The 13,100-nt window shown below is 33.7% G+C and overlaps 2 protein-coding genes across 3 annotated transcripts in view; one reads left to right on the forward strand and one right to left on the reverse strand.

Moving 5' to 3' along the window:
* LOC113396173 (protein PF3D7_1417600-like) overlaps window positions 1-13,100 on the forward strand; it is a 580,968-nt gene that overhangs the window by 359,286 nt on the left and 208,582 nt on the right. The gene's annotated exons all lie outside the window — the stretch shown is intronic.
* LOC113396180 (uncharacterized) overlaps window positions 1-13,100 on the reverse strand; it is a 30,077-nt gene that overhangs the window by 3,739 nt on the left and 13,238 nt on the right. For both annotated transcript variants that reach the window (XM_064216236.1, XM_064216237.1), the window contains exons 2-4: window positions 6,530-6,656; window positions 3,049-3,194; window positions 2,448-2,589 (exon numbers count right to left, since the gene is read on the reverse strand). In XM_064216236.1, the coding sequence (XP_064072306.1) occupies window positions 2,448-2,589; window positions 3,049-3,194; window positions 6,530-6,656 (415 nt within the window). The remainder of the gene's footprint in view (window positions 1-2,447; window positions 2,590-3,048; window positions 3,195-6,529; window positions 6,657-13,100) is intronic.

A 13,100-nucleotide genomic window follows, 5' to 3' on the forward strand; every position in this document is an offset into this window, starting at 1 on the left:
TACAAGAGTAAGATATTATTCGGAATTATCAAAAGTTTTTTTCTTACGACCTGGCTTTGTTTAAGCGAACTGTAATTGTAACCGTTAAGTATTTACTACCTTTTGCTTTTGCCTACTGGCTTTTGATTTGCCTTCAACACGGACTACGCTGATTGAACATTACTTTTTCAGTTTGAAGATTAAGATAAGATGTTATTTTTAATTACATTTTGTTTTTTTTTTTTCAAAAAATTTAATGCTAAGAAATTTATTTTAAGGTCATAGTCATGTTAGATATAAGATAAAGTAAGAGTTTTCTTTGAAAGATATTTAAAATTGTATTTATTCAAAACCTTAATATTATAGAATACGTCATATGTCTTGAAAATGCCATTTTATTATTGAAACATACAATGTTTCTTTTTATTAATGAGGGATATTGTGAGTGTGTTTTTGTGGCTTATCACTGAAAATAACCTCTTTTAAGTTAATAAGGCTTTTTGCGAATTACAACGATCCAAATCAAAACTAACGACCTTATTTTTATTTAAGACTAAAAATACTGCTACCTAAAAATTTTAATATATGCCTTACCTGCAATTTATATAAAATTTATTTAAAAAATAACATTAATTTACGCAAAACCAATAAAATATAGCGTTCCTTAGCATTCATTACCCATTCACTCAATAATTTTCTCCTCACTAGTATAACTAAAATGTCATGTCAATTCAAGGTCAAAGTTGTTTATTTACATTCTTTCCTATTCTCATTGGAATAGAGTATACATATAACCATGAACCCACTAATTTCGTATTAACATATTCCGCACAAACGTTTCTTTAATCTTTTTTATTTGGTAACAAAAGCATTTTTAAATCTTTCTAAGATCCTATTGAAAGATCGTATGCATTTCTCCACAAAGAGTAATTAGTTTGTGTTAGTTCCGTATACTGATGTTGAGTCTCGTTTTCTCACAAAATCATTAATATTTTTCCGTACATAAAAATCGCAATACAATTACAAAATTTAATATCATAACAATTTATTCGTTTGTTTAAATTTTGTATATACAGTTTGTAATGAAATATATATATTATCTTGATATATATGCAAATTAACAATAATATAAAAGTTCTATTATACTTAATTGAAAATTTCTTCGTTCATCTAATTAAACAAATGTTACCGAGATATGACGAGGTTAAACTTAAGTAACAACAGGTAAAGTCACCACCAACTGTTAATATTGGCGCTGTAAGATACATTAACCATTCCTATCCGCTCATGTACAGCCAACTTTGGGAACTAAGATGTTGTTATGGCGCTTGGACCTATATTTCCACTGACTCACTCACCCTTTAAACTAAAACACAATAATCCGAAGTATTGATATATGATGACCGGAAATCTGATAAATGAGTAGTATCTAGCCAGAAATGCTTACATGAAGCTCCACCACCAAGCCAAAATTGAATACTCCGTTTACTGTTTTTACAGACCATTTACAATCTGACTAAAATATATTATTAACTAACGGTTCTTATGATTCGGTAACATATATATTTAAAAGCTGCTTGTGAAGACATTTTAAAGTTTTCAAATGTTACATCGTTAAAAGTTAAACAATAAGCGTATTGCAACAGAACATTTGTCTAACATGGAATTTCAAATAAGTTCAAATAACAAAATAATTTTGCGCGAAACGATTTCAGAATCAAAGTAATTCCAATATAACGTAAAACATTTTTGCGTTACATTTCCAATTACGACAGCGTTTTGACTTACTCGATGTTTTCTAATTAAAATATAAATTTTACATTTAACTTCTATACAAATGTGTTTAATCACTTTTTTCAACAGTGGCATTAATTAATTTTGAAAGACAAAATCAAATATGACAATATAGTCATTATTGTATATTATGCTGCAATAAACATTACACATTTATTTAATTTCAAGGGTTTATCAAAAGTTGTTACAAACTATATACTATGTTGATTTGAACATATCGCACAATTTTTACAGATAAACACGACTTACAATACTATCTAAATTATAATTAATAAAAAATAAATAATATTAATCTTATTTAAATAATAAAATACAAATATAATCTATAAATTTAATAAATATATAATTATATTTAATTGTTACAACGTCTTCATAACTTTACGAAAATAACAAAAAAATTAGAGAAGACGTCAAATTTCACTACTCTTGTTAAATAGGTTCCATAGACTCGGAGTCGCGGAATTGCGACCTAACAGTCCTACATTGAGAAGGGATTTTATGAGGGTACATATAAATGATTTTCAGTAAAAAGATTTATCCGCGATAGTTATGTAGAAGTAGAAAGTTTTTATAATTTAAATTGATTATTTTTTGAATTATTATTAATCTTATAGGATCACTGTCAACGCAAAAGAAGGTTCTGAATGAAATTCTACAAGTATTTGTCGAGTTACCAGCATAGTTCGGTGTTCTTGTTGAAATAGACTATGTGGTGAGAGCGCTCAGAGATGTCGCGGACGGCGAGCTGCAGTTCATCAACGCATCGTGACCAGTCTGGTGATACTAACGCCCAACATGTTGGCTCCTTTAGAAAATCTGTACAGAAAATTTCAAATACATGTCCATTAAGTAGACCAGGCGCAAGGGACATTGTTTCTTAGTTCCCAAGGTTGTTGGCAATGGCGTCCAATGATATTTATAACATGTAAATTCACTAACATGCTGTGGATCATCGTGGTGGTATATGCTTCATATATTCTTCTCAAAAGGAGAAAACGCCTTTGCCCAGCAGTGGGACTGGTACGGATTTTTTTTAAATAAATTATAAGTACGATTAGCAAATGGGTCACGTAATGGTATATGGTGGTAAGAAATATTAAACATTCCTTACATTGCCAACGCACTATCAACCTTGGGAACTAAGATGTTATGTCTATTGTGCCGGTAGTGTTTGGCGGAAGAATATCTAATGAGTGGCTGGTACCAACGCAGATGATTTGCACAAAACTCTACCACCAAGAAGAACCACCATGGCATAACTTTATAAAATCTTACCTCTCCGTAGCGCTGTTTCATTGGTACATAAGAATCGCATTAGTGCTCGCGCGCCGCCAATTTGTTGCTGTACCAATTTCTGGCCGTCAGTTGGCAGACACCGCTTGATCCATGCATCCATACACGCCATTCCCGTTTGATATGCCCTAAGATATTATAAAATACAAAGCAGTTATGATTTTTTTTTTTTATATATTATACTAATTGCTCGCGGCATTGCTCGCGTTTAATCGTCGTCGTCAGTTGCTAGGCAAAAAGAAAACATAAATAGTCTCTTTGTACATATTCGCTTCCTCTTCTATGATATGTGTCTATAGAGTGAATTAAAATACATCAAGAATAAGAGTTTGTCAGCTTATTATGACAGATTGTCATCCTACCTCGGACCGTCCTTTCGAATGTTTTTGCTGGTTGATCTCCTCCTACTATTCGATGGTAAGCGTTTGGGGTGTAAATGGGTCCGATAAAAATATATGACTATATCATTGAAAAAAATACATTGACATAATTCACATTACCTTCGTAAATAGCTTAAAAAAACTTGTAACCTAAAACTGTCTAATTAAGGTAAGCCTAGTTTTCAACCCAAGACTACTAACAAATTGACAGTTTTTTGCAATCGAATCGGAACGTAATCGTTGCCGTTCAGCCGTTTGCCTATTCTACAAACGCAACGATCTAGTTACGGTTCGGTCGAAGTTGGATCGTTATATAATCAGGATATCGTATTCGATATCAATAAATATAATTGGTCTTTGTTACTATAACGCTGACGTTAATTTGATGTCCCGAAATAGAATCGGGAACGTATCAATCATTACGGTAATGAGTTAGTAGAATTGACCCCCAATCTAGTTACCTAAATTTCAAATATAATTAAGGTAATGGTTGATTCATTGAATTTACTCAATTTATTTAATTGTAATATTTAGTAGCCAAATAGTTGATATTTCAACGTGAACTGCATCGCGAAGTTCTAATTACTTTTATTCAATTGACTTGAGCAAACTTTAACTATCATATTAATTTCTAAAGATATCAAATAAAAAACGCTTTTCCGGAATGGATCGTAAAACTTTTATGTAATAATCGTCCTTTGAAACAGCGTTCATTTCTTTGCGTCATATACGAGTTCTCGTGAGTGATTAAATTCAACCTGCACATTTTTTTTATTTTATTCAACTAATTTTAACCATTATTTTATATTTCATTAATCATAATATTGTAAGTTAAGTGCGTATTCTCAGTTTAATCGATTTTTTATTTTATGTGATAGGTGGCAAACGAGCAGGCTCGCCTGATAGAAAGTAACTACCACCGCCCATGGACATCTGCAACACCGGGGGCTTGCAAAATCGTTGCTAGCCTTTAAGGAAGGAATACGCTCTTTTCTTGAAGGTTCCCAAGTCGTATCGGTTCGGAAAAACCACCGGCAAAAGCTGGTTCCACAGTGTGGTTGTGCGAGGTAGAAAATGTCTTAAAATCGTACTTTTGTGGATTTTCGGACATCTAGGTGGTGCGGATGAAACTTGGAATTTTGACGAGATGTTCGGGTGAAAGTTAAAATTCAGCAGCCGGGATTAATCCAAACAATTCCTCAGAACATTCCCCTTGAAAAATTCGGTAGAAGATGCAGAGTGATCCAACATCTTTACGCAAAGCCAACGGATCAAGCAGATCGGAAAGGACTTGATCGTCGATAATCTCTACGTTGGATACCGTCAAATGGAAGTACTCGGGAGCACCCACCCAGAGGTGAGAGTAGTACTCCATGTGAGGCCGAATTTGCGCCTTGTATAGTCTTAGACGATGGGCTGACATGAAATACTGTCTCGCCTTGCTGAGCACACCGAGCTTTTTTGATGCCAATTTTGCTTTACCTTCCAATTGACCGCGGAACTGAGCAAGATTTGAAATATCGACGCCAAGTATTCCGATACTAAATGTGGCGGCTATTGGAATGTTCTCAAATCGTGGAGATACGACAAATGGTGTTTTTTAGCAGCTAACGCTCAAACTTGCATATTTTTGGGGTTGAAATGACTAAGTTTAGCCGGACCCAGTTCGAGACTTTGTTTAACGAAGACTCGATTTCAAATACAAGTTTTTTACGGTTTTCTTCGACGTTTACCCGAGAAATATTAGCACGTCCGGTGTATGAGGTGTCTACGGTTCTGTCATCTGCAAAGAAGTGAATGTTCTGGATTTGCAACAAGTCATTGATATGCAGAAGAAACAGAGTGGGTGATAGAATGCAGCCTTTTGGAACCCCAGCATTGACAAATTTTAAGTCAAAGCATGCACCGTCGACAACGACCTTCATGCTCCGATCTGCCAAAAAGCTGGTAATCCAATTGCATAATTTCCCGGGAAGCCCGTAGGAAGATGGCTTCGAAAGAAGCGCTTTGTGCCACACGCGATCGAAGGCGTTCGCTATGTCCAAACTGGCTGCAAATGCCTCCCCTTGCTCTCAACTGCTTCCGCCCATTTATGAGTAAACTAGAAAATCACCGGCTGAGCGACCCCGACGGAAAACGTACTTGCGGTCACTAATCAGCTACTATGGTACTCCTCTAGATTCCCCAGGAGCTGGCAGTTTACTGTGGACTCCATTACCTTGGAGAACAAGGAGGTGATGGCTATATATAAGTCGAGTTCTATGCCCAAAAGTTGTCTGAAAGTGATCGCTTTCTATCGACTAGACCGCTTTTGTACATCTTCTCTTGCTTTTGTATTTACAATTGTTATTTGATTTGATATATAATACTGACATTAGGTATATATAAATATATAATATGCATCTATGTATAAATAGGCAAAAAAAGCAGTTGAGTACCTTTTTCTGCTCTGTACAAATATTTTCTTTTTTTTTTTGTTTGATAGCTATTCACAAGCTTCAGCTATCAATAAAGAAAACTTGGAAATTAAAGAAAAATAATCGTAAAATGCAAATATCCACATTAAACTTTTCTCAAAATTTCAATAACAGTTAAAGCTCAATGTCGAACCCCGGGCGAATAATAAATGTAGAACATTAAAGCAACACAAGATTAATAATAACGACTGGACTTATTGCTGCTTTACGATGAGAAGTGAGTGAACCAATTAAATTACGAGCACATAAGCCATAACACCTTATATATCTATTTATACTTGTATATAACAGTAAAATATGCCTACAGTTTTGTTAGTGAAACAAAATGTATGAAAATTGAATTTCGAGACAATACCCAAATGCTCCTCAAAGGAGGAAGCCTTAGCCCAGCAGTGGAACATATATAGGCTGTTGCTTTATTTTGTGTAATTTCATATTTCCAGAAACTAATTTATGTTATAGTAAATTGTTTAAGTTACTAATGCCACCTTTCAGATGCTTATATTCAATAATATTACCCGCTTCGAAATCATTCATTTGTCACCAATTTATCACTTGTCAGACTATAGTAGAATCTATAAAAAAAAGTTTTAAATATATTCTCACTGGCAATGAGCATCTAATTCTTCTCTTGTGCGAGGCAAGCCCACCGGCGTCCGCGGTGTCATGTCTACGCAGATCTTTAACTCGCTCGGATCGCAGCTGTCTTCATTTACTTGTGCTCCGCCACCATCTGTAACAAAATAATAGTTAATACTACAATAGACATGGTAAGCTCTGCAGAACCAGCTGCTGTTAATATACAAAATAGTGACCTTATTTCGTTTATGAAACGCTCAGAATTTCTATTTAAAATAAAAAGTATAGTAGTAACAGCCTGCAATGGGTCCTCATTTATTCACATTATTTCTTAAGGAGACTCCTCCCCTCCCATCACGCTGCTCTAATTCCGGTTGGTGAGTGGTAGAATTTTAGCCAATACGTATAGGTTTCGTTACGGGTTTGAGATAAATTATAAACACTAATTAAGTACATGAAAATGCAATGGTTCGATTAAATGCGGAGTTCACGAGCTCAAGGCACTGAACTATCTCCCCTTATTTATCACTAGTGGGTAATGGGTCGCCTGCGAAACTTCGTGTTTATTCAACAGATTTTTAGGAATTTAGAAACCTATGACAGGTTTTGTTTCGATTTAATTTAGCTGAGAACGTCTGTTCGCACGTTTTATGTTAATTTTTTTATGCAGTCATAGCGCCGCTCTCTACCCGGCTAGTAACTTTTCCGCTCTAAAAATAATTATTTGTTAAATCGTAACAATTTAATAAATTGCAATCAATAATCCTCCTTATTTTCTGCACTATATCTACGGCTGGAACTGTTCAAAATAAGACCATAACCGATCGTCTACGTGCTGCTATCGTCCCTTAAACACTGGGACATAGTTCAAAACCTCGATATTTAAGACTTTTATAACTATTTTGCTAATTATACATAGTATTTTTTAATGGAGGCCCATGCGCTATTGCTATGCGTCTTTAACATATTTGTTAACAACCATCCGATATTTATGTGTGTATCGTTCGATAAGTGGCGCGCGCGTCGGATACAATCACGATTACATTACAGTGCAGTACATTGTATTTACTAATAATTTAAAAATGGATTTTATGCAATACACGCTGTGCCGTATTTACTTTTAAAATATAATCAGCAATAATCATAAAGCCCACAAGATCTTGTTCAGATTTCTAAAATTAATTATATGTTAAAATATTACAACTATCTGTCCGTCTGTATTTTAATAATAATAATATTAATTTCTACCAGATGAGATACTGAAATATGAAAAAGAAAATTATATTTGAAGTCCAAAATGACTGATGAAAGAATAGGAATAATATAAATATCACAATTAAAGTCACGACCTTCATAGAGAGTTTTTTCATTAAGAGTTTTAACATTGGCTTTAGCAGAGTTAGTGCGGGTGTAAGGCCTACACAGAACAGAAATAGGAGCCTACTTAAAGTACTAAGCTTTGCCTTCATCTAATTCTGTCGTCTGTGAATCTCGCTTACAGCTTGCGTCTTAATCGTACATCTCTCCATACGCTTGTGACGCTGTCTGCTCAAAACTTTTGAGCAGAATTAATGTAAACTATCTTATAAATAATTATTCAGTTTGTCAATAAATTCTACGTATTATTTCAAACAAAACAAAATACTGCGGCTTATGCCAAAATCGTGTTTGGAGTTTTGGTCTACTTTTGTTTTTGATTTGTTTATATGACACAAATAAAGTTCAGAACAAAAGTTGATTTTTATCTCGACCGATAAATATAATACTAGGAATTTTGAGAGCAACTATTATTTCATATTTTTTAACAAAGCAAAATGATTATATATAGCACGTATCAAAGTAGAATACGGTTAATCTACATATTAATTATGTACGTACGTTTAAGCATAAATTAGCAACGAGTAGAAGATTAAAACGAGCGTACATACTGTTGCTTAATCAGTAGGGAAGTAATTTTTTTCTCAATTTATTGAAATACTTTACTTACACGCGGATGCCTCATATCAAAACTATTCCGTAGCATCTATGATTTGGGTCGTAAATGATCATGTCAGGGGTAAGATTCTCACACAAGCCGGTCTGTCAAAGATCAGGCTTCCCTTGCTTGATAAAGACAAATATTATTTATTTCATAGACATAGTTTTAATATATATATTAAACATTATTACATAACATTAAAACGGTGACACATTCACTGGCATGTACGTAAACAAACGCACACAGCATTAACGAAAGACATGTAAATTATACCAAGACAACAACGTAAAAAATACGTAAGCTTTGGTAAGACTCAGTGATAGGTGATCGGTGAGCTTTTTTGTCGATGCCAGGTATAGCTCGGGGGATTTCTTTATATTTTTCATATATGCGAGTAATTGGAGCATGATTACCAAGACGCGCTCTAGCGACAGGTATGTGGAATGTTTTAAAGAGCGGAATGATAATAACGGAGGTTTTTACGCGCTACTGATAATGGCATCCGACCAAGCTCATTGCACATTCATTCATTCATTCATGTCAGCCGAAGGACGTCCACTGCTGGACATAGGCCTCCCCCAAAGATCGTCTCAACGACCGGTCTTGTGCAGCCCGCAACCAGCGGCTTCCCGAGACCTTCACCAGGTCGTCGGACCACCTTGTTATTTTGCACATAAGTTGCTGTATTTTTTTTATGATAAAAAACACGTTTAGAATTTTCCGCGTGCTTCGAAGGATTCTAAATGACGCCGTAGAAGTCGAAGTATGTTCTCACAAGGAGATTGTATAAAATAACTTGAGTACTATTCGTCAATATTTTGTTTTGTGCCAAAAGAGACACTTTTTAATTATATTATATATTACTGTATTATGTAAAGTTTGTATTAAAGTAAGTATGATGTAAGTAAAGCCTGATAATATCCCACTGTCGGGCTAAAGCCGCCTCTCCTTTTGAGGAGAAGTTTTGGAGCTCTAGTCCAACTAAACCGCATTGGAGTGGATACACATGTGGCAAAATAGAAATTAGACACGTGTAGGTTTCCTCACGATGTTTTCCTCCACCGCTAAGCACGAGATGAATTATAAACACAAATTAAGCACATGTATTCAGTGGTGCTAGTCTGATTTTGAATCTGCAATCTTTGGTTAAGATGCACGCGTTCTAACCACTAGACCACGGGTTCAGGTATGATATAAAAGTTATCAATCGGATAACTAGATTTTCTTTTTCCCGGGTTTTGTGGTTTTAATTATGTTTATATTCTACTTTATTTATTTATTATTAGTAAACATAAAAAAGTTTTACTTGGTGATGGACTTTGTGCAAGTCTCTCTGGGTAGATGCCGCCCACTCATCAGATTTTCTACCGCCAAACAGCAGTACACAGTATTGTTGTGTTCCGGTTTGAGGATGTGTCAGCCAGTGTTACTGCAGGAACGAGGGACATAACATGCCCGTCAGCATATATAAAAAAAAAAACAAGGAGGAGGCTATAGCACTCTCCGCTTCGGTAAATTGAACTCGTGGATGAAACCACGGCATAGCTAGTCAGTAAATAAGATCAGTGTCACGTGTATATGAAGCCACTGGTTTGAAATATATTTTGTGTCATTATTATTTTACATGCAAAAAGCCCTACTTCAAGCCGGCTAACTTTGATTGCTCGGATTATTATGACTTTTACGTATAATTAATTTCCTCTGTATTTATTAACAGTAAAACAAAATATAGGAATGTTTTGAAACGTTATTTATTGCTTACTCTATAAATGAAATAAACGCTTAATGGACCGCATAAGCGCCTCTAGCGTTAGCAGTTCGATGACCTTTGTGTCATCGAATTGCCAGTCAAATTGATCGCTGTATCGGCATTTGTCAAGATTTATCTGCAATTATTTTGGAGTATTAATTATTTTCAATACAGAATATTGTATTAATCAGAGAAAAGTCAGCTAAATTTTTGGCTGTTCATCTCTCTGCAGATAAACTTCCATTCTTAATCGGTGATAGTCTTACAATGAATTTACTTTTCTAACTGATAAATCAAATTTACTAATAAAAGGCATTTTGAATAGATTTAAAGAAGAATACTTTGATTTTGATCATAAGCAGATTATTTTACCTCTCTCTCTCTGTCGCCAGTAATTTTACATTCGAAAGAAAAAGACAAATGATTATGTAATAATACGCGCTTATTAATTAGAATCTACGTACAATGTATTAAATATGAAAGCTAAATGATGGTATAGTCGTGATTACAATGGCGTCTTGGAATGATAAATCATAAATACATAATAGTGTAAAGATGAAACGAAATTTTGATTAACCTATACATTCATACTCAATTAGAGTACTCAACATCGAGGATGCAGCAAAATAACATGCAATTTAAATTGTCAGAGGCGAAAGCTACGGCATGTAATATTTAAATTTCAGTAGTCGAATAAATAGTCTAGTGAATGTCGCTTTCCTAGCTGTCGTGTAGAGTCCGGTCACGTTTTTAATAAGTATCACACCTATGTTAATAAGTAAATACTTCCCCGACTACGAGAAATATGCGCTATATAAGGAACATTTCACTTAATTTTCGAAATGTCCTTTCATCGGACACCCAATACACATTAAAAAAATATCCTTCATTGGGCGCCATACTGAATTTAATGTGACAAGAAATAGTTGACAACTGACAAATAATAAATAAATATTTATTATTATATTATAAACAATAAATAAAGATATTTTTATTATATTTTGATTTATATAATACAAATTGTGACTGATCACTGGCAGTTTAAAAATGTAAATAATATATTATTATTAAATCTTTCAATTTCACTAATACTATTTACCGCAAAATCATCTAAAATATAAATAAATCAATCGCTGATATTTAACGTATAACCCAGTAACCCAAAAGACATCACATCAAATTCTGAAGGTACATGGTCAGTTACCGTCAAGTAACTGACCATGTACTTTCAGAATTTAACCATGACTTCGATATTGAAAGCAGTGGCCCATCTTTACTTTGGTAACTTCATCCGAGTGTAGACATAAATTATATTTATAAGTTTTTTATACACAACATTTTAAAAATAATGAGTAGGCTACGTTTCGTCTACGCAGAATGTAATTAGTAAACTATAAATAAAATAAACAGTAAATCAAAGTTTTCACAAATGAGGTAGGTTTTCACGTTGCAATTGAGGTTACTATTTTCAAGTAAGTTTTGGTAATGCAACTGAATTCCCAAGTGTTAGTTTGCATCGCATTGTTTTAGATATGATTCTGGTTTTAAACTATATCCCTCAACGGTGTTCTTGGAAATATTGTATGTGCCTCTACTTTGTTCAGCCAAGTAATTAAACGGTATAATTTTTTTCCATTCGGTTAGCAAGAAAAATTTATTTTGACAGCATAATATGTTTTTGTCGATCGTATAAAAAAATCGACCAGCAATTCCCAAGCAGATATTTAGTTAGCCAAAACAATACAATCGGTTTGCAATAATAAAAATATTATTCATTAGCAACAATCTTTTTCCTTTGCTGTTACATTTTTATTTGAAAAACAAAATTATATACATTGCTTACCCGATTCTTTAATTGATTACTAAAATTTAATTTTCTAAGAAATCAACGTCAGGTATGTCGTTCAACCAATATGAAACATCAATTATTTATTTTTCCCACTAATTAGATGTCGCTCAATTTTTTCAGTTTACTACGCTTAGGTTGCTTACAAAATACATTTAGCTAAAATCGCTTATATTACTTGACTCTGAAATGACTGCCCTTTATTATGATACAGCGACCCGCCCCGGCTTCGCACGGGTGCAATAAATAAATGCTGCTAATAAATATACGTTCACAGTTTTTCAATCGTTAGACAATACAAACCGCTATGTCCCTGCGTTTTAAATCTGTAATATATTCGAAAATATTAATACGTGCTGTAAAGGGCCGTATTGATCTATATTAAATTCACAATGTGTTTAAGGTACTTTATTAGATAAAGATCAATGCTGTTGTAGTAATATTTAACCTCCTTGTTTTTATATCATTTTATAACTTATGTCATATGTCACTCTTAAGAACTATGTACTTTTATTATGTAGAATAAAACCGTCTATACGAGGTGTTATCTTATTACAATTTATTCTACATAATATTTTAATGTGTTGACAAGATGGATAAATACTTGAGACCTGATCGCTTAGATATTGATCCCTCCAATAGTTCTGCAGCGAAACATTGGGAACATTGGAAAAGGACATTCGAGAGTTTTCTATCGGCTTCTGATTTTTCTCACATGTCAGAAAAAGTACTGACTTCTTATAAAAAACTTGATTTACTTATAAATCATGTATCTTCTAATATATATACATACATCAGTGAATGTTCCACGTATGAAACAGCAATAGCTATATTGGATAAAATATTTATAAAACCCAAAAATATAATTTTTGCAAGACATGCTCTAGCAACAAGAAAACAACAAATTGAAGAGTCGATAGACAATTATTTACAGGCATTAAAACAATTAGCAAAAGACTGTGATTTTAAAAATGTTGATGCAGAAACAAATAGAAACGATAACATACGCGATGCATTTATTTCT

Source organism: Vanessa tameamea, chromosome 11 (assembly GCF_037043105.1).
Source record: "Vanessa tameamea isolate UH-Manoa-2023 chromosome 11, ilVanTame1 primary haplotype, whole genome shotgun sequence".
Classification (NCBI taxonomy): Eukaryota; Metazoa; Arthropoda; class Insecta; order Lepidoptera; family Nymphalidae; genus Vanessa; species Vanessa tameamea.